Genomic DNA, 23,641 nt, shown 5'->3' with positions numbered 1-23,641 from the left:
CACAGAAAGACCCTTGGACAGTGGCATTACCAGGTAAATACAATATGCAACTGTGAGCTCGACTCCAGTCCACCACCAGCAATCGAGGGTGAAGTTTTGACAATAACAGCCACTCGTGCTCACGAAACATCACAAAAATCGTCAAACAACTGAAGAACCAGAAACAGATGCCAACAGGCAGTTTATCAACAAATGGCCACGAACACCTTAACAATATAGTGTTAATTAACATGGTATTAATAATTTGATATGTGTTTTCCAGAAACCCTGCTATTGAACAATGGTCCAGTTAGTCACAAGCAAGAATCAGAAGAATCCACATATGAACAGCACTGCTATATTTAACTCTTCTGAATCATTGTGGACCTCTTTGAAGTAGTCAGTCTTGGTTTTATTTCTTCAAAAGTAGTTGAAGAGTTGTCCCACTAGCCTAGTTTCTTACACTCTTGATGTACGGCAGAAAAGTGCAATCTCTCCTTTTTCACAATGTATTTATTACTGACCGACTTTCCTGATACACCACTTCGTTAGACAGCAGTGTCCACTGTTAGTTTCTTTTTTTTTTTTTTTTTTTTTTTTTTTTTTTTCTTTTTTCTTTTTTCCCCTGATGATTCTTCTGTGTCCCTGTTGTAGTTTATCTGTTGTTGGTTTGGTGTTCAACTTGAATAGTGTTTCGCTTGTGTATGTTGCTTCAGATTTACCAATAGAGTAGTAGAGCTTGAAAATGGCATTTCTTCCCGTAGATTGGCCAGGTGTTTCATTTTTCTTGTTTCAATTTAGTTGTTTTGCTTTCTATTGAGGCTCTCCTGTTTCAGATCCAGGTGATGATTTCACCTCAACATATTTAACTTATTTACAACTTTAAAAATGGCTCTGAGCACTATGGGACTTAACATCTGTGGTCATCAGTCCCCTAGAACATAGAACTACTTAAACCTAACTAACCTAAGGACATCACACACATCCATGCCTGAGGCAGGATTCGAACCTGCGACCGTAGCAGTCGCGCGGTTCCGGACTGAGTGCCTAGAACCGCGAGACCACCACGGCCGGCTATTTACAACTTTAAATTGTTCGTTATTGTTCATACAGCTGGTGTTACAACACTGAAATATAAATTATACTACAATAAAGGCAACAGAATAATGTTGTGTGTCACACATCAAAATCATCACGCATAAATACCTTAAAAAAACTTGAAAATGGGGATCATTTCGTGAAATAAAAGCAATGTACCACAAATTAAGAACAGAAAATCATAAATGGTACCAGAAACGGTTATTTCAAAAACAAACCCATTACATAATTTTATTTTCATCAATAAATATAAATTTTGTGCTGAGAAAATTTGTAATTCATGAAACTTCAACATATAAAAATAACAGCTTAAACAGGACAAGACTCTGACTTAAAAAAGATACTGCTTCTCCTCCTGCAGCATGGGCTGGATTGTTAATCCAAGTATTTTACTGCTTACAACAGTCAATGCCATCAGACTGACTGCTGACCAAGGAAGTTACACATATGCAAAATCATTTACACAACGGATGAATGTGGAGACCAGGAAGCAGACTTTACTGTTTGTGGGAGGCATCTTGAAATCTATGGTTGACATGTGACTGGTTCTTACCCTAGTTGAATACCAATGAAGAAGAACACCGTAAGAAGCTTGATCAATTTAGTGACCTCTATGTATTGCTGAGTAAGCATGGTGTACAATAAGATCATCATCCATATCAACAGTTTTGCTACTGTCACTGGTCGAGTGAACAATAACCACACAAACTACTTTGCAGCAGTTGATATTAAACACGTTTACTTATTCATTCAGTCTATGTGTTCTGGTGAAGTCCTCATGAAGGAGATCTTTCAATGGTGTGGAATTAACTAATGTATACACAAAACAGGACAAGTATCAGTCAAAGAAATTCTGTATGCTATGTTATCCATTAACTATGACAAAAACATCACTTTCTACTTGTGCTCACACTAACTACAAATAAAACAAAATTAGCAATAAAGCCACTACTTTCAACATACACTGCCTAACAAAAAAGTTAAGTACTCAGAAGACATACTCAGAAGATATGGTCAGATATTATTGTCAATTTGTAAACGTACAAAGCAATGGCGAGCAGGTAAATGGTTAGAGTTGCAATTATGTGTAACAGATAGAACAACAGCCACAAGAGTGCATTAGTGTTGTTTGTGTTTAGTGTTGTTACCGGACTTGGTAGGTATATAAGAAATGTGAAATGCATCAGGTGTTCAGTGATCACTTTGAAGGGGAATAGATGCTGCATACTCATGTGAGACAGGCTTCATTGTTGGTCTTCATATGGCCAACTAGTTGAATCATGCAATATGATTTGAGGGGTGGGATGAGAAAGTGGCCTGATGTCAAACTGGGTGGGAGGGTGAGGACAGGCAAACTAGTCGTCAAGATGATGATGGTGGTGGTGGTGGTGATGATAAGGTTTCTTTGGGTATATGATGGCATGGACTTTAGCACCCTTACAAAATGTTATGAAATTAGTGTGAAAGAATATTGTGAAATTATGAAAAGGAGAACTGCAAATGAAAATTGAAATAAAGTCCTGAGAACTTTTGTGTGTGTGTGAGGAGGATCAGGTAGTGATAGTGAATGGAACAGGGAATAGTCTTGATAGGGACGGGGAATATGACGTAGTTGGTGACCTGTTAAAGATAGCTACTCTAACTGTTTCAGCGTCATGACCGGCCTCATTTTAATGCAGCTGTTAGGTGCGTTAACATGGGGCTGGGAAGGGCGCTGATGGCAGAGGGCATAGGTCACATTTCAGTGGTGCCAGTTGGGTCTATTAGTAGATCGGGTTTCACTAGGCATGGCCTGTACCTCAGTAGGTTTGGGAATGGGAGCCTGGCAAAGCTTTTAGGTGACAGGGTAGTGGGTGGTGGTTAGATCACTCATGGAAAAATTCCTGTAATAGCTGGTGTTAGAGCTGCCCCTTTTTTAGATTGAAGTCAGCTGCTTAAAGGAAGTCCCTCTAACTAAGGGCTCACCTTCAGAGGATGTCGTGTTTCCAAGTAGAGAAGGAATTAGCATATTTCATATATATAATATAAGAGGTATTAGAGATAAAGTTAGTGAACTGCTTGTAGATGTTGACTCTGAAATTATTGATACATCAGAGCACCACTTAAATAATTTGATTTACCAGGGTACAGATTAGCTGGCTGTTTTTCAAGGAGTTCCTTGTGGGAGGGGAGTGGCTATGTATGTACAAAACAGTATTCCATTTGAGTCCACAGACTTGTCACAGCACTGCATTGAACAAACATTTGAATGTTGTGCAGGGGTAGTTAAATTAAGTGAAACTGAACTTCTAATTGTTGCTGTATATAGCACTTCTAACTTTGACTTCAGAGCATTTCTGCTCAAGCTAGAAAGGGTTCTTGATTCACTTTATAGGAAGTACCAGAAATTCGTTATATGTGGTGACTTCAATATAAATTTTTTATATGATGGTGCAACAAAAAGGATGTTGGCAGATCTCCTAAATTCATGTGATCTCATGCATACTGTGTTTTTCCCCAACTAGGGTACAGGGGAACAGTAGCACAGCTATAGGGAATATTTTTATTCATTCTTCATTGCTAGAAGGGCATTCTGTTGGTAAAAGGGTGAATGGCTTGTCAGACCATGATGCACAAATTCTAACACTAAAAGGCTTTTGTACTCAAACAAATGTCACATAAAATTACAAAATATGTACGCAAGTTAATCCAACAGCAATAGAGAGTTTTTTAAACCTTGTCAAGGAACAAGAGTGGAAGAATGTTTATAGTGGCGATAACATAGATGATGAATATAATGCTCTCCTTAACACATTTCTCATGCTCTTTGAAAGTTGCTTTCCATTAGAACATTCTAAACGGGGTACGAGCAGTAATAGGCAGCTTGGGTGGCTGATTAGAGGGATAAAGATATCACGTAGAACAAAGTGGGAATTATATCAAAACATTAGAAGTAGTCACAATCAAGCCACAGTAGCCCATTACAAACAGTATTGTAACTAGCTTAAAAAAGTTATTATGAAAACAAAGAGTACGTCATATGCAAACAGAATAGTTCATTCACAGGATAAAATTAAAACCATATGGTCAGTTGTGAAGGAAGTGTCTGGTCAGCAGCACAAGATCAACAATATAAAGTCAGTTCGCTGTAAAAATATTTCTGTTACTGATAAATCTGATACACATGAGATCAAAAATATCTAGACACCACCAAAACCATACATTTTTCATATTAGGTGCATTGTGCTGCCACCTACTGCGAGGCACTCCATATCAGCAACCTCAGTAGTCATTAGACAATGTCAGAATGAGGAGCTCCGCGGAACGCACGGACTTCGAAAATGGTCAGGTGATTGGGTGTCACTTGTGTCATATGTCTGTACACAAGATTTTTACACTCCTAAACATCCCTAGGTCCACTGTTTCCAAAGTGACAGTGAAGTGGAAATGTGAAGGGACACGTACAGCACAAAAGCATACAGGCTGACTTCATCTGTTGACTAACGGAGACTGCCGACAGCTGAAGAGGGTCGTAAGGTGTAATAGGCAGACATCTATCCAGACCATCACACAGGAATTCCAAACTGCATCAGGATCCACTGCAAGTACTATGAAAGTTAGGTGGGATGTGAGAAAACGTGAATTTCATGGTCGAGCAGCTGCTCATAAGCCACACATCATGCCGGTAGATGCCAAACGACGCCTCGCTTAGTGTAAGGAGTGTAAACATTGGACGACTGAACGGTGGAAAAATGTTGTGTGGAGTGACAAATCACACTGCAGAATGTGGCAATCCGATGGCAGTGTGTGGGTACGGCGAATGCCCGATGAACGTCATCTGCCAGCATGTGTAGTGCCAACAATAAAATTTGGAGGCGGTGGTGTTATGGTGTGGTCGTGTTTTTCATGGAGGGGGCTTGCACCCCTTGTTGTTTTGCATCTCACAATCACAGCACAGGCATACATTGATGTTTTAAGCACCTTCATGCTTCTCACTGTTGAAGAGCAATTTGGGTATGTTGATTGCATCTTTCAACATGATTAAGCACCTGTTCATAATGCACAGCCTGTGGCAGAGTGGTTACACGACAATAACATCCCTGTAATGGACTGGCCTGCACAGAGTCCTGACTTGAATCCTACAATCCACCTTTGGTATGTTTTGGAACGACGACTTCGTGCCAGGGCTCACCGACCGACATAGATACCTCTCCTCAGTGCAGCACTCCGTGAAGAATGGGCTGCCGTTCCCCAAGAAACCTTCCAGCACCTGACTGAATGTATGCCCAGCACCATATTGAATTCTAGCTTTACCGAAGGGGGCGCCATAAACTTGTAGGTCATTTTCAGCCAGGTGTCCAGATACTTTTGATCACTTAGTCTGTGTATAGTATTGAACAATCATTTCCTGAGCATTGCTGGTGAATTAAATAAAAATTTAGTTTCTACAGGGAATCATATAACTTTCTTGGCAAATGCCTTTCTGAGATTGATGTCTGAAATACTCCTCTGTGATACAGACAACGGGGAGACTAAGTCAATAATCAAATCAATGAAAACTAAGGACTCTCATGATTATGATGGAGTGCCTAGCAGAATAATAAAGTACTGTGCTGCACAGGTTAGCACCGTATTTAGCTACATTTGTAGTTTTTCCTTTAGGAATGGTCAGTTTCCTGAATGATTAAAGTACTAAATAGTAAAGCTGCTTTATAAAAAGAGAGAAAGAGATAATGTAGATAATTTTAGACCTATTTCTATGCCATCGGTGTTTGCTAAAGTTATAGAACAGGCTGTGTACGGAAGGATAATTGATCATTTTATATCACACGATTTGCTATCAATGTTCAGTTCGGCTTTAGAAGTCGTTTAACAACTGAGAATGCTATATTCTCTTTTCACTGTGAGGTACTGGATGGGTTGAACAAAAGGTTTCGAACACTAGGCATTTTTTTTTATTTAACTAAGGAGTTTGATTGTGTTGATAACAAAATATTGCTCCAGAAGTTGCACCATTATGGAATACGGGGAGTGGCTCTCAATCGGTTCACCTCTTACTTTAGCAGCTGACAGCAAAAGGTCATTATTCACAATGTTGAGAATGGTTATGATGTGGGGTCTGAGTGGGGTACGGTCAAGTCGGGGGTGCCCAGAGATCAGTGTTGGGGCCACGCCTGTTCTTTATTTATGTAAATGATGTGCCCTCTAGTATTACAGGTAGCTCTAAAATATTTCTGTTTGTTGAAGAGACTAACTTGGTAGTAAAGGATGTTGGTTGCAGCATTGGCTTGGTTTCAAATAGGGCAGTTCATGACCGAAGTTCATGGCTTGTAGAAAATAAACTAATGCTAAATCACAGTAAGATTCAGTTTTTACAGTTTCTAACACACAATTCAACAAAATCTGACGTTTTAATTTCACAGAATGAGCAAATCATTAGCAAAACTTAACAGTTCAAATTTCTAGGTGTTCAGATAGATAGTAAACTGTTGTGGAAAGCCCACATTCAGGATCTTGTTCAAAGACTTAATGCTGCCATTCTTACTATTCAAACGGTATTTGAAGTGGGTGATCGTTTGACACGAAAATTAGTCTCCTTTGCTTATTTTCATTTGCTTCTGTCATATGGTATTATATTTTGGGGTAACTCTTCCCATTCTAAAAGCATATTTTTGGCTCAGAAATGGGTGGTTCGGGCAATAAGTGGTGTAAGTTCACAAAAGTCTTGTCGACCTCTGTTCACAAGGCTGGGCATTTTGACATTGGCCCCTCTCTCTCTCTCTCTCTCTCTCTCTCTCTCTCTCTCTCTATATATATATATATATATATATATATATATATATATATATATATCCCTCTTTACTGATGACGCAACAGTTTGTTGCGAAAGTTTGAATTTTGTGTGTATGTTTGTGTTTGTTTGTGTGTCTGTCGACCTGCCAGCACTTTCACTTGGTATATATATATATATATATATATATATATATATATATATATATATATATATATATGGAAACATTCCACGTAGGAAAAAAAAGGACGGGTATACACTCGCACACACACACATATCCCGTGTGTGTGTGTGTGTGTGTGTGTGTGTGTGTGTGTGTGTGTGTGTGTGTGTGTGCGCGCGCGAGTGTATACCCATCCTTTTTTCCCCCTAAGGTAAGTCTTTCCGCTCCCGAGATTGGAATGACTCCTTATCCTCTCCCTTAAAACCCACATCCTTTCGTCTTTCCCTCTCCTTCCCTCTTTCCTGATGAGGCAACAGTTTGTTGCGAAAGCTTGAATTTTGTGTGTATGTTTGTGTTTGTTTGTGTGTCTGTCGACCTGCCAACACTTTCATTTGGTAAGTCACATCATCTTTGTTTTTTTATATATATATATATATATATATATATATATATATATATATATGAATATAATAGAGGGAAATATTCCACGTGGGAAAAATATATCTAAAAAGAAAGATGATGAAACTTACCAAACAAAAGCGCTGGCAGGTCGATAGACACACAAACAAACACAAACATACACACAAAATTCTAGCTTTCGCAACCAATGGTTGCCTCGTCAGGAAAGAGGGAAGGAGAAGGAAAGACAAAAGGATATGGGTTTTAAGGGAGAGGGTAAGGAGTCATTCCAATCCCGGGAGCGGAAAGACTTACCTTAGGGGGAAAAAAGGACAGGTATACACTCGCACACACACACATATCCATCCACACATACACAGACACAAGCAGACATTTGTAAAGGCAAAGACTTTTTTTCTTTATGGATAGTTTTTTAAGGTGGAGGGTGGCATGCTGTTCTAATTTGCGGTTGGCCTGTAGGAGGATGCTCTGAACAACAGGTGTGGATGTGGGAGAGGAAAGATTGAGGATTTTTATAAAGGATAGGAGTTGATGGGCGTGTTGATTGGCTGAGTGGATGTGTAGGTGAAGGATTAGTTGGGTGAGGGCAATGGATTGTTTGGTTTGGAACTGGTATAGGGACTGATGGAAAGAAGGGTTGCAGCCAGAGATGGGAACTTTAAGTGTGAGGCCTTTGGGGGTGATGCCAAATGTCAGACAAGCCTGAGAAAATAAAATATGGGAGTGTAATCTGGCTAGGGCGAAGGCATGTTTGCGGAGGGAATGTAAATAAAACTTAATGGGGTCGTTGTGAAGGTGTTGTGAGAGTGACATGGTACTAGAAGGTGGAAAGTGGAACACGAGGCTGAAATGAAAATGAAAATAAATATGAAAAAATATATGGGGAGAGATAAAGGTAAAATTAGAAAGCAAATGGAGATCTGGTGTGAAGAAAGGCGAAAAAGGGTTGGTTAGGGCTGGGCTATGTTGATCCTGTGGTGAACTTGTGTAGGTAGATAATGATGTGCATAAAGGTTAGGTGGTTGTGTTGCCGCCAAAACACGTTAAAGGGTGGAGAAATTCGGGAAAATTTCGAAAAAACTACGTGAGGATGTATTAAAAGGAGTGGTTTGGTGGTGGCAGATTATGGAAATGAAGCTAACAATTGTTTGATGAAGAAATAATGACGTTAAAACCTGTGGGAAGCGGCTAAAAATGATCGGTGATGTGAGAAAAACGGAAATGGAAATAAAGCAAAAGTTATTAAAACTGCCGAAAGGGTTGTTTAATAGCTAAAAGGAACTGTTTGTGGACTGGAAACGTTGGATTTTATAGCAGCAAAGCGGAATTTTTTTTTTTTTTTTTTTTTTTTTTTTTTTTTTTTTTTTTTTTATGGTTTCGAAGTGATTTACGTATTATTGAGTGTATATCGACGGGATAAAATTGGGATAAAATTGTATACTGGATTACGGTAAAAAAGGAGAAGGTGAATAGAAAGTGAAACTGCTGGCAAAAACAGAAGGAGGAAATAAGACGACAGAAAAGACTTCGAAATGTAACAGTGACAATAACAATAACGATAACAATAACAATAACAAACGTGATTGTTGGCTTCAAATTAATGATATGAATATAATAGAGGGAAATATTCCACGTGGGAAAAATATATCTAAAAAGAAAGATGATGAAACTTACCAAACAAAAGCGCTGGCAGGTCGATAGACACACAAACAAACACAAACATACACACAAAATTCTAGCTTTCGCAACCAATGGTTGCCTCGTCAGGAAAGAGGGAAGGAGAAGGAAAGACAAAAGGATATGGGTTTTAAGGGAGAGGGTAAGGAGTCATTCCAATCCCGGGAGCGGAAAGACTTACCTTAGGGGGAAAAAAGGACAGGTATACACTCGCACACACACACATATCCATCCACACATACACAGACACAAGCAGACATTTGTATACGAATATAATAGAGGGAAACATTCCACGTGGGAAAAATATATCTAAAAAGAAAGATGATGAAACTTACCAAACAAAAGCGCTGGCAGGTCGATAGACACACAAACAAACACAAACATACACACAAAATTCTAGCTTTCGCAACCAATGGTTGCCTCGTCAGGGAAGAGGGAAGGAGAAGGAAAGACAAAAGGATATGGGTTTTAAGGGAGAGGGTAAGGAGTCATTCCAATCCCGGGAGCGGAAAGACTTACCTTAGGGGGAAAAAAGGACAGGTATACACTCGCACACACACACACATATCCATCCGCACATACACAGACACAAGCAGACATTTGTAAAGGCAAAGAGTTTGGGCAGAGATGTCAGTCGGGGCGGATGTACAGAGGCAAAGATGAAGTTGAAAGACAGGTGAGGTATGAGCGGCGGCAAATTGTCTGACATTTGGCATCACCCCCAAAGGCCTCACACTTAAAGTTCCCATCTCTGGCTGCAACCCTTCTTTCCATCAGTCCCTATACCAGTTCCAAACCAAACAATCCATTGCCCTCACCCACCTAATCCTTCACCTACACATCCACTCAGCCAATCAACACGCCCATCAACTCCTATCCTTTATAAAAATCCTCAATCTTTCCTCTCCCACATCCACACCTGTTGTTCAGAGCATCCTCCTACAGGCCAACCGCAAATTAGAACAGCATGCCACCCTCCACCTTAAAAAACTATCCAATCTCCTGGTTTCCCACCTCCGGAAAGGCAACTCACTCACCCTTCACAACCTTTCCAGCATACCTCAACCTCCTCTCATTGCACACAAACCCAGTCTCTCCCATCTACTCAATCTCCCACTTCCAGCTCCACTCCCTCCAAAACCTCAAAATTCCAATCAACGCAATCTGGAACCACAACACCCCAATTCAGTAGTTAACCTTTCCTCCAAACCTCTCTCCCAATCCGAAACCTCTGTCCTATCCAAAGGCCTCACCTTCAGCCCCACTCCCAGATTTAACCAAACAGCCCTCGTCAAAGATTTACTGTCCTACACCCGTACTCTCTGCTGGAAATATCACTTTGCCACGAAGAAAAATGATCCTAATCCTACTCCTAATGATCCAACTCCCCAAGACACTATCCAAATTGAACCATGCCTGGAACAGTTCCGTCCTCCGTCACAGCGGGACCCACCTCCTCTTCCTCAAAATCACCCTCTCCTAACCTTCCAGGAATTTCTGACTTCCAGCCTTGCCTCTCAATCCTTCTTAAAAAACCTTAATCCTACTCCCAACATCACCACTGCTGAAGCCCAGGCTATCCGTGATCTGAAGGCTGACCGATCCATCGTCATTCTTCCGGCGGACAAGGGTTCCACAACTGTGGTACTTGATCGTCGGGAGTATGTGGCTGAGGGACTGCGTCAGCTTTCAGACAACACTACTTACAAAGTTTGCCAAGGCAATCCCATTCCTGATGTCCAGGCGGAGCTTCAAGGAATCCTCAGAACCTTAGGCCCCCTACAAAACCTTTCACCCGACTCCATCAACCTCCTGACACCACCAACACCCCGCACCCCTACCTTCTACCTTCTTCCCAAAATTCACAAACCCAATCATCCCGGCCGTCCCATTGTAGCTGGTTACCAAGCCCCCACCGAACGCATCTCTGCCTACGTAGATCAACACCTTCAATCCATTACATGCAGTCTCCCATCCTTCATCAAAGACACCAACCACTTTCTCAAACGCCTGGAATCCCTACCCAGTCTGTTACCCCCGGAAACCATCCTTGTAACCATTGATGCCACTTCCTTATACACAAATATTCCGCATGTCCAGGGCCTCGCTGCGATGGAGCACTTCCTTTCACGCCGATCACCTGCCGCCCTACCTAAAACCTCTTTCCTCATTACCTTAGCCAGCTTCATCCTGACCCACAACTTCTTCACTTTTGAAGGCCAGACATACCAACAATTAAAGGGAACAGCCATGGGTACCAGGATGGCCCCCTCGTATGCCAACCTATTCATGGGTCGCTTAGAGGAAGCCTTCCTGGTTACCCAGGCCTGCCAACCCGAAGTTTGGTACAGATTTATTGATGACATTTTCGTGATCTGGACTCACAGTGAAGAAGAACTCCAGAATTTCCTCTCCAACCTTAACTCCTTTGGTTCCATCAGATTCACCTGGTCCTACTCCAAATCCCATGCCACTTTCCTTGACGTTGACCTCCACCTGTCCAATGGCCAGCTTCACACGTCCGTCCACATTAAACCCACCAACAAGCAACAGTACCTCCATTATGACAGCTGCCACCCATTCCACATCAAACGGTCCCTTCCCTACAGCCTAGGTCTTCGTGGCAAACGAATCTGCTCCAGTCCGGAATCCTTGAACCATTACACCAACAACCTGAAAACAGCTTCTGCATCCCGTAACTACCCTCCCGACCTGGTACAGAAGCAAATAACCAGAGCCACATCCTCATCTCCTCAAACCCGGAACCTTCCACAGAAGAACCCCAAAAGTGCCCCACTTGTGACAGGATACTTTCCGGGACTGGATCAGATTCTGAATGTGGCTCTCCAGCAGGGATACGACTTCCTCAAATCCTGCTCTGAAATGAGATCCACCCTTCATGAAATCCTCCCCACTCCACCAAGAGTGTCTTTCCGCCGTCCACCTAACCTTCGCAACCTCTTAGTTCATCCCTATGAAATCCCCAAACCACCTTCCCTACCCTCTGGCTCCTACCCCTGTAACCGCCCCCGGTGTAAAACCTGTCCCATGCACCCTCCCACCACCACCTATTCCAGTCCTGTAACCCGGAAGGTGTACACGATCAAAGGCAGAGCCACGTGTGAAAGCACCCACGTGATTTACCAACTGACCTGCCTACACTGTGAAGCGTTCTATGTGGGAATGACCAGCAACAAACTGTCCATTCGCATGAATGGACACAGGCAGACAGTGTTTGTTGGTAATGAGGATCACCCTGTGGCTAAACATGCCTTGGTGCACGGCCAGCACATCTTGGCACAGTGTTACACTGTCCGGGTTATCTGGATACTTCCCACTAACACCAACCTGTCAGAACTCCGGAGATGGGAACTTGCCCTTCAGCATATCCTTTCTTCTCGCTATCCGCCAGGCCTCAATCTCCGCTAATTTCTAATTTCAATTTGCCGCCGCTCATACCTCACCTGTCTTTCAACTTCATCTTTGCCTCTGTACATCCGCCCCGACTGACATCTCTGCCCAAACTCTTTGCCTTTACAAATGTCTGCTTGTGTCTGTGTATGTGTGGATGGATATGTGTGTGTGTGTGCGAGTGTATACCTGTCCTTTTTTCCCCATAAGGTAAGTCTTTCCGCTCCCGGGATTGGAATGACTCCTTACCCTCTCCCTTAAAACCCATATCCTTTTGTCTTTCCTTCTCCTTCCCTCTTTCCTGACGAGGCAACCATTGGTTGCGAAAGCTAGAATTTTGTGTGTATGTTTGTGTTTGTTTGTGTGTCTATCGACCTGCCAGCGCTTTTGTTTGGTAAGTTTCATCATCTTTCTTTTTATATATATATATATATATATATATATATATATATATATATATATATATATGATATGAACGTGGGAAAAATATATCTAAAAAGAAAGATGATGAAACTTACCAAACAAAAGCGCTGGCAGGTCGATATCGACCTGCCAGCGCTTTTGTTTAGTAAGTTTCATCATCTTTCTTTTTATATATATATATATATATATATATATATATATATATATATATATATATATATATATATAAAACAAAGATGAGGTGACTTACCGAACAAAAGCGCTGGCAGGTCGATAGACACACAAACAAACACAAACATACACACAAAATTCAAGCTTTCGCAACAAACTGTTGCCTCATCAGGAAAGAGGGAAGGAGAGGGGAAGACGAAAGGAAGTGGGTTTTAAGGGAGAGGGTAAGGAGTCATTCCAATCCCGGGAGCGGAAAGACTTACCTTAGGGGGAAAAAAGGACAGGTATACACTCGCACACACGCACATATCCATATATATATATATATATAAAATAGAGGGAAACATTCCACGTGGGTAAAATTATATATAAAAACAAAGATGAGGTGACTTACCGAACGAAAGCGCTGGCAGGTCGATAGACACACAAACAAACACAAGCATACACACAAAATTCAAGCTCCCGGGATTGGAATGACTCCTTACCCTCTCCCTTAAAACCCTCATCCTTTCGTCTTTTCCCTCTCCTTCCCTCTTTCCTGATGAGGCAACAGTTTGTTGCGAAAGCTTGAATTTTGTGTGTATGTTTGTGTTTGTGTGTCTGTTGACCTGCCAGCACTTTCATTTGGTAAGTCACATCATCTTTGTTTTTAGATATATATTTCCTACGTGGAATTTTTCCCTCTACTATATATATATATATAACTGTCATTTCTTGTTAACAATATTAGCTTACTCCCAAGAATAAGCAGCTTTCATCAGTTAATACTTGGCAGAAATCAAACCTGCATAGGGATCGGACTCCAGTAACTCTTGTGCAGAAACATGTGCACTATACTGCTGCATCCATTTTCAATAACCTATCTCCAGAATTCAAAAATCTTAGCAGTAATCCACACGCTTTCAAATCGAAACTGAAGAGTTTCCTCATGGGTCACTCCTTCTATTCTGTCGAGGAGGTCCTTGAAAAATTAAGCCGATTCTTGTTGTTTTGTTGATTGCGTTTACTTAAACTTATGGATTGACTTTTGTCGGGTTAATAAACATTTTATTTTTATCTCTTATTACTTTTATGTTGTAATTTCATGCACTGATATGTTCCATGACCTTGGAGATTTGCTCCTCAATTTGGTCCTATGGAACCAGCTGTGTAAATAAATAAATAAAATATCAAATAAATCCTGATCATCCATCACATGAGAGCTAACACATGACAATGTTCACGACGAATCGTTGTGCTGTCAGAGTTCCCTCAGATGCTACCATGTTTGAGGGAACTCCGATAGCACAACATTAAGTCATGAACAAACTGCATCCTTATGTGTTAGCTCTTATGTGACAATATTGTGGTGTCATTTTTTCAAGAGGACGATGCTCGTCCAGACACGAAAGGTCTCCACAAACTGTCTTTGTGATGTTGAGGTACTTCCACAGACAGCAAGGTCCCCACACCAGTCCCCGATAGAAGGGAGGAAGAAAAATAGAGTTTAATGTCGCATTTACATCGAGGTCATTAGACAGAGAGCACAAGCTCAGATTGTGTCAAGGATGGGGAAGGATATAGGCCGTGTGCCTGGAAAGGAACCATCCCAGCATTTGCCTCGAACAATTTAGCGAAATCATGGAATGCCTGGATGTCTGGACGCAGGTTTGAACCGTCGTCCTTCCGAATGCGAATCCAGTGTGCTAACCACTGCGCCACCTCGTTCGGTGTTCCTGACAGAACATTCGTGGGACCAGCTCGGATATCATCTCCATCCTGGTGCCAGTATACACAATATCGAGGACCGATTACAACAGCTGTGGGCCAGCTTGCTTTAGGAGAGGATGATACAATGACATTGTGACACCATTTCCAACTGTAACAGCACTAGCAACCAGACCAGCGAGAGGTGCATCATCATAACGAAGAGAGGACTCATACTGCCAAGTTCTTCGTAAATTTGACTCAATTTTATAAGCACTGAATTAACATAATATCCCCTCACTGCCTGCAAAGTTGTATTTCATTTCCTTCTCCCTTTCTGTCTGCTTCACTTTTTTTGCTAGGCAGCATAGCTGCCCCATCAGTTATAGGTCTTGTCTGCCATTAATCTATCACTCCTTGTTTTAATACTTACATGACTAGTCTTCTCATTTGCAAAGAATAATACTTTATGGAAAACTTATTGTACATCTATACTAAGATTTGCTAACTCCATAATGTTACTGAGTGACCTTTGTGAGCGATTCAGATGATGAGCCATTCCTACATTTCACACATGTGAAATACTGTTGCTATGCATGATGTTCGGCTGACCTCTAATTCATGAGTGATTAACTGTGCTTGCAGCTCTCACAGTACATACAGCAGTGTTGCAGTAGGATACAAGAGCCAGTCACACTCCAATAATTAAATCACACTTGAAGTTCATCTGTTTATAATGCACTTTGTTGATAGTAAACGTGAAAGGAGACCATATAGACTTCTCATTGAACTGCAAAGAGCTCAGGTTTCGGGTTCTGCTTAATAGGTCAAGTGTCCACTACACACAGGAGGTGGGTACACAGATAGTGGAGGCTGTGTAAAATGCACTAGGTGGTTTTTTTAGATTAGAGGGTGTTGGGAAAGTGCAGATAGGGCCTCAGTCTTTGAAGGATCCTGGACAAACACAGGAAGAGGGTAAACATAGCAGCAATCAGTACTGTAGTTATAAATTGTCATAGCTGTATTGGGGAAGAACCAGGGCTTCAAGTGCTAGAGGCTCAAATCATCCTATGTACTGAAAGCTGGCTAAAGCCAGAGATAAGTTCAGCCAAAATTTTTACGAAGGACCTAACAGTGTTCAGAAAGGATAGATCAAATACAATTTGTGTCAGCATGTTTATTGCTGTTAGAAGTAGTTTATCTTGCAGTGAAATTGAGTAGAGGTTACACTTCACAACCAGGATAAACTAATAATTGGTTTCTTGTACTGTACACAATAAATAGCTTCATTGTGCAATATCAGTGGTAATACTACCAATGATAGGGCCACAAAACCCAACTTATTAAACACAGTTTCCCAAAATGTCTTCGCCACAGACAATGAAGTAAATATTCCAGAATTTGAATCAATAACAGCTGCCAATTTGAGATACATATAAGTATATATCATCAGTGTAGCAACATAGCTTAAAGGCATGCAATCTTGCCCCGATAGCACACCAATTAGGTTCCTTTCAAAGCATGCTGATACAATAGCCCCATACTTTGCAATCATATACCACCATTCACTCAATGAAAGATCCATACCAAAAGACTGGAAAGTTGCACAGGTCACACCAATATTCAAGAAAGAAATAAGAGTAATCCACTGAATTAAAGACTCATATCAGTGATGTCAATTTGCAGTAAGATTTTGGAACATATACTGTGTTCAAACATTATAAATCACCTCAAAGATGTGGTCTATTAACACACAGTCAGCATGGATTCAGAAAATTTTATTCTTGTTAAACACAACTACATTGCAACCCCTATTTTACATATTCAGGCAGTCCAGACTTAAATAATGCATAACTGAGGAAAATTCAGAATCGAAGAAAATGTTAAAACGCCCCAAGATATGAGCAAAAACGAATGTAATTTCATATATGATTAAAAATTGCAATCCTTTCCAATACTTTGTATAAAATCTGTTCAAGTGAAAGAAATTTAATGTACAATGCAATGTTTACATAAAAATTTGTGGTAATGAGTTTCATCAGTTCGTGAAAATCACAGGTGTGTAACAGCAAGTACAAACTCATCAAAAACCTTAAATTGGTATCTGAGTACAAGGTAGTCAAGCTATTTTCTGACCTGCTAGTACCACAAATTATACGTTCAAAACATGCGTTTTTGAAAGATCATCCTTTGTACTCACCCAGAAAAAAGCAAAACTTATGAACATGTTGAATTAAACCAAAAACATCACAACAGCTAAGTGGTTAAACCATAAGCACAAATACGGACATATGCTTAATGACAAACTTTGTCATCATTGCTGTTATTGTTTACTGCTTTCCTTATGAGCTGCACTTCATTGATCATCACTGATGAAGTGTTATTTTTGGCTTGACGACAGAAACGGAGATGTGAAAAAATGGGTTTACTTGCCCAGTTGACATTACAAGCCTATTAGAAGTCGGCTCAGTGAATTTCTGTATGCTGTGTAAAATGTAAATTTGAAATAAAGCCAGGTTATACAGTTTCGCTTCATGCCCTCTACCATTGCTGTCAATCTGTATGATCTACACTGAGTGGAGTGTGTGGTGCAAAGTATATATGTGAGTAGTGTGTGAAATATTTGCAACTATCGTCTCAGATTTGAACACAAAAGTTTTTAAAATGTGCTATCACAAAACCCTTGTTTTATTTTCATGTGACATCTCTGTCACAGTACATCATCTACTGGAAAAGTACATTTTCAGCACTTCATAAAATGCTTTCGCCCTTACCCACACTCCTTTCATTTACAGGCCACTTGCCCTCTCCACACATCCAGTACACGAACTCATTTTACATGTGTTACTGTCGTGTGGTGCTTGCGCTGGCTATTGGGTGGCTCAACAAGTCACCAGCCAATAAGAGTTCACTAACCAGAAATGGGAGATATTTCTTTGATTAGGACCGAGCATATTCTTCAAGACTCAGTGTTTGAATCTGTTGCTGATTACAGTACATTGTAGATATATGCAAAAAGATGAGACTGAGTTATAAGCGGTACAAGATAAGGCGGTGGCTGGGCCCCTCGTCACATGTTTTATCGGTCCAAAATGCTTTGGATCGACTATCGTGTTTCCATTACCGCTGCGTCCTAGCAGTAGTTGTATCATAATCACATCGTGAAGCTAAATGTTGAAAGTTGTGTTGGCAACACCAGTTGCTGATTATGTCAGCTTTCCTCTCTCATGTCTCTCCTCTTTACAATGGCCAACAATATTCCCTTAACTCCGCCGCCTCCCACTGAGCGAGACATCCAGTAAGAACTTAGAATTGAGGTAAATCTTACTAGGAAGAAATATAAAATTGGGGAATTTTCAGCATTGATTTTGTGGGTTTTTCACAGAGGCTACAACTTATGGTGCAAAATTGTGAAAAATATAAAATTGGAGACTGTAATATTGAGGTTCCACTAACTCTTTATTTGCATGAAGTAATGAGTGCTATTGACAGGGGATCTCAAATTGTTTCTATATTTCTAGAGGCTTTTGACACTATTTCTCACAAGAGACTTCTAATCAAATTGCATGCCTAAAGAGTATTGCTTTAGTTGTGCAACTGGATTTGCGATTTTGTGTTGGGAAGGTCACAGTATCTCGTAATCGAATGAAAGTCATCGGTAAAACAAAGGTGATATCTGGTGCTCCCCAAGGAAGTGTTATAGGCACTCTGTTGTTCTTAATCTATATAAATGATTTAGAAGACAATATGAGAAGCCCTCTTGGATGGTTTGCAGATGATACTGTCATTTACCATCTAGTAAAGTCATCATAAGATCAAAACTAATTGCAAAATGACTTAGACACAATATATATGTGAAGCAAAAAGTGGCAATTGTCACTGAATAAGGAAAACTGTAATTGTCACTGAATAAGGAAAAATGTCAGGACATCCAAATGAGTATGAAAGGAAACCTATTAAATTTTGGTTACATGATAACTCACACAAATTTAAAGGCTGTCAATTCAACTAAATACCTAGGAATTACAATTACAAACAACTTAAATTGGAACAATCACAGAGACAATGTTGTGGAGAAGAAAAACCAAGGGCTGTGTTTTATTGGCAGAACACTTACAACAGGTCTATCCCAGGTCTACAAAAGAGACTGCCTACGCTACACTTGTTTGCCGTCTGCTAGGTCACTGATGTGTGATATGGGATCCTTGAGGACAGAATTGATGGAAGACATTGAAAAAGTCCAAAGAAGTGCATCTTGTTTCATATTACTGTAAAATAGGGGAGAGTGTGCCATGGATATGATACGTGAACTGCGGTGGCAATCATGAAAACAAAGACATTTTTTGTTGTACCAAGATCTTTCCTGAAATTTCAATCAATAACTTTCTCCTCTGAACCTACATAGGGAGAAATGACCATCATAATAATATAAGAGAAAGCAGAGCTTGTACAGAAAAACTGCCCATGATTTGTAAATCAAAAATCCTAGGTATTTTAAACATGTAAAAAAATCTGTCAATGCACTCCAATGCTAATAACAAGGTTTGGATGACCTCTGAAGTCCTGAAGCTGGCATAAGGTGTTGGAACTGGGGGCTTAGAAGTCTGGAAAGGAAAATACTGTCCAGCACATCCTGCACTCTCTGATCTGGAGAATATTACGCTCTTTTTCTTCCTGCTAATACGACAAGCTTATTGCAGCCCACAGACCAAGGAGTAATTAGGAGTCTGAAATGCCACTACTGTAAGCCCATATTACTGAAAATGATACAATGCACTAAGAAAAAGTAGAATTATTCTATTACATTGATGGATGCAGTCAGATTCATTATCAAAGCTTGGAGCTGGGTCACAGCCTAAACCATCAAGAACTGTTTCTGTCATGTGGGAATCACAACTGAAGGAATAAATGCCGCTGAAACTGAAGACACATTCAATGACACTGATGATCTGGTGCTATCTGCATTGCTGCCAGAAATCAGTGTGACTATAAAATGTATGCAACAATAGATGATGACCTCGTTACAACCGCAGCACAAACTGAAGATTAAATTGCAAATGAATTGAAGACTCGGGGATACAGTGACCATGAAGTGAGCGAAGAGATGATGAAGAAGAGGAAGGGAGGGAGGGAGGGAGGGAGGGAGGGAGGGAGGGAGGGAGGGAGGAAGAAAGGAAGGAAGGAAGAAATACATAAATAAAATGCCTATCCCTTCTGTTAGTGACACTTTAGAAGCCATTAGAATAATGAACATGTTTTATGAAGCTAGGGGGTGGAGCAGTGAAACTGCAAATACATATAATGTAATTTAGAAAGTATTTAGAAAGTAATTTAGAAAGAATGTAATTTAGAAACTTCCATTCTATATGACGTTATACCTATCGAAAATATGAGGAGACGATGGCACAGAACAGAAACTGTAGATACCATCCACTAATGTCGACTGCTGACTATTGGCGGTGTTACGGAGTTAAACATTAGATGTCCTGCCCCTTGCCTGTCTTCCTATGTCATCCTTAGCCAACAGGCTACAACATATGCAACATATGTCAGACAACATGAACATATTAAGTTTTATATTCATGCTGCCTCATGTGTTGTATCCACTTGGCTAAAAATGATTTAGGGTGACAAGCAAGGGGCAGGACTTTTGCTATTTAACTCCATGATGCCACAACACAGTCAGCAGTTGACATCATTGCCTACTCTGTGCTTTTATCTCCCCACATCATCACTGGGTATAACATCACATAACTTATTTTTAATTCAGTGTTCATTATCTTACATGTTTCCCTCTATTCTATTATACTCTAAGTTACAGAGTATGGTCCGAAGATGATCCACATTGGGTTGTAACCGGTCACCACTTGCATGTAAAAGTGTTTCTATGTGACCAAAACTGTTCTGTATAATATTTTACCAATGACAACTGCCTCTAAGGTCAAAATACAACTGACTGAGCTTCTCTTCATTAGTTTATGTATGTGATGATACGCTTTTAACTCCAAGGAATTTTACACATGGTGTCTCATTTAGCGTTTGAGCATTAATATCTGCTTCTGGTCACATCAGGTCATTATGCTTGTTTGAAATCATACAATGTGAGTGTATGTGAGTGCAAAATTTAAACTGTTGGCTGTGAACAACTTGTGAGCTTGCCCATCTGAACATGTGGTCTATCTCTTATCACTCCACTATTAATAAGACTAATTTTTTATCTACATCACTACTATGTAATTAATACTTAAGTGCCTGGCAGAGTGTTCTTTGAACCACCATCAGACTATTTCTCTACCTTTCCACACTCTAACAGCATGTGGGAAAATGCCATGACATTACTTGAATCTGTCAATGCACCTACTGCTACACACAAATTCCTCATCTTTTACTTTCTTGGCAAATTCTTCTGCTTTAATCATAAGGAGAGGTCCACTAATGAGTACATTGATGCCTCTCTGTTGCTTAAACCACTTAAGCAGCACTTCATCCAAATTGCTCGGTTCAGCTTTTCTTATCTGCTTAATTTTAGATCCGTTTTGTTCATACATAGTAACAATTTTATCCCTGTTCCTCCAAATAATTTGGACCATGAAATTTACAAATTGATGACACATGACAAACTTTTAGTGCCATTCTCGATTTCATGAACCACTTTCACTTTTTCTTCCACTGTCAAAACTTTTCGTTTACTGGCCATGCTGTTTTAAAATGCGTGCACTTCTTAACAAATTGTTATGTAAATTGACATAATTTGTATTGTTGACAAGTTCTGTAATTGTCACCACTAATGTGTTATTAACAATGAGGTGAGGTGTCCATTCTACATCTATTGCTGATGGAAAGGCAGAGAGAATATGTCAGGCTGCCGTATTAAAACAACAGATTTTCTTCTTCAAAAATCCTGTTAATAACTGAGGCTGAAAATGATGTTATGTAAAAGGTACATGCATATACATTTGTCATATTAAGCAAGGATGAGAAGTATGTTCCTCACAAGGAATAAGGCCGTGCCACAGAAATCATGACGTTATAGCCGAGATGTCAATGTCAATGTCATTATAAGAAAGTTCAACTATAATTTATTTTTAATTTAGTGTTCATTGTATTACTGTTGTTATTATATTATTGTTGTCCACCAAATTACAGAGTATGGTCTGAAGATGATCCACATCAGGTCGAAACCAGTCAGCACTTATGAATAAAAGTGTTTTATGTGATCAAGACTGTTCCATATAATATTTTATTGCTGTTATTTGTGACCACTGTCATGTCCAGCATGTTTACAGAGATTAATTCCTCATTGTGTTGACCTAAAAACAAGGGTGATGGCTTGTTTTGTATATTTTCACTTTTTGTTGTCCTATGGAATTATCTTACAGGGCAGTGCTCCTAAAGTAAATATGTGTTTATTCGGCAGAAGGGAGGATAAGAACATTGTGTGACAGAGATAACTGTACATCTTGCAGAAGAATTTTTAAACAATCTGGATTTCTTATGAACACACTTACCAACACATTTTCTGCTTAATATTTTTTGTTACTGACAAAAATAAGTTTCAGTTGAACTATGATTGCACTATCACAAATTCTTTATGTAGATTTTGTTTCCTTTTCCTGAGTTTATAGTGCATAAATGTACATAGGTGGAAAGATATTCAACAAGCCTCCACCCAACACAAAGCAAGAAAATGGGAATTCCTACTAATTCACAAGAAAATTGAAAACCTACCTCATTAGCCACTTACTCTGCAAATTACCGGAATAGCTACACGGAAGGATGCTACGTGGCAAGTAATAGTGTTTATTGTGAAGATGTATGACAGGTATTAATATACTGCAAACAGTACTCAGTATTCACAGATATAGGTGAATATTAAGCAAGATAAACAGCAGTAATTTGGTGTAACTCTTTTCCCCCCGACTCAGCTCTTTTTCTGAGCTTTTTTTAAGAATGTCTATGGATGTATTAAATATATTTTTCCATAGTATTCTTATATACATTCATGAAAATTTTCTGTGTCTGAGGTTAGTCTGGAACACTGCAAAAAAACATGAGGTCAATAACATACCTCTGAACTATCCAAATAAAACCACCACTCTTAAACCATTATCTGTTGTGAAGTGAGATATACTTTTTATAGAAGAAAAAGGCAGCATAGAATCCTCTCTAATAAAATGAAGTACTGTTTACAGCATTATCGGCTAGTTAGCATGAGGGGGGGGGGGGGGGGGGGGGGGGGGGGGAAACTATACAACGAATTTAAAAAATACAAGTCATGCTCACCATACTGTAATATCATCTCCTGGTTTACATTTATCAACCAGGTCATCTTCTAGTGTCACCCACATGGAACGTGGAATAGACCCCACACTAAGTTTAGCAACCTGCTCCTGCAAATGCAAACAAAATTAAAAGTAATTAAATACATAGCTAAACAATAAAAATGATAAGCATTTGAAACTTCCTGGCAGATTAAAAGTGTGTGCTGGACCGAGACTCAAACTCGGGACCTTTGCCTTTTGCGGGCAAGTGCTCTACCAACTGAGCTACACAAGTACGACTCACACGCCGTCCTCACAGCTTTACTTCCACCAGTACCTCGTCTCCTACCTTCCAAACTTTACAGAAGCTCTCCTGCGAACCATGCAGGACTAGCACTACTGAAATGAAATGAAATGTCGTGTGGCTAGGGCCTCCCGTCGGGTAGACCGTTCGCCTGGTGCAGGTCTTTCAAGTTGACGCCACTTCGGCAACCTGTGCGTCGATGGGGATGAAATGATGATGATTAGGACAACACAACACCCAGCCCTGACCAGAGAAAATCTCCGACCCAGTCGGGAATC

The 23,641-nt window shown here is 40.1% G+C and overlaps 1 protein-coding gene across 2 annotated transcripts in view; it reads right to left on the bottom strand.

Moving 5' to 3' along the window:
• The window catches only part of LOC124709124 (DNA helicase MCM9-like), a 172,146-nt gene that overhangs the window by 102,533 nt on the left and 45,972 nt on the right, over positions 1–23,641 (bottom strand). For both annotated transcript variants that reach the window (XM_047240782.1, XM_047240783.1), the window contains one exon: positions 23,082–23,188. In XM_047240782.1, coding sequence (XP_047096738.1) covers positions 23,082–23,188 — 107 coding nt within the window. The remainder of the gene's footprint in view (positions 1–23,081; positions 23,189–23,641) is intronic.

This window comes from Schistocerca piceifrons, chromosome 7, assembly GCF_021461385.2.
Source record: "Schistocerca piceifrons isolate TAMUIC-IGC-003096 chromosome 7, iqSchPice1.1, whole genome shotgun sequence".
Lineage (NCBI taxonomy): Eukaryota > Metazoa > Arthropoda > Insecta > Orthoptera > Acrididae > Schistocerca > Schistocerca piceifrons.
Note: the sequence above shows the minus strand (reverse complement) of the source record. Positions and strands in the feature narration are given on the sequence as shown.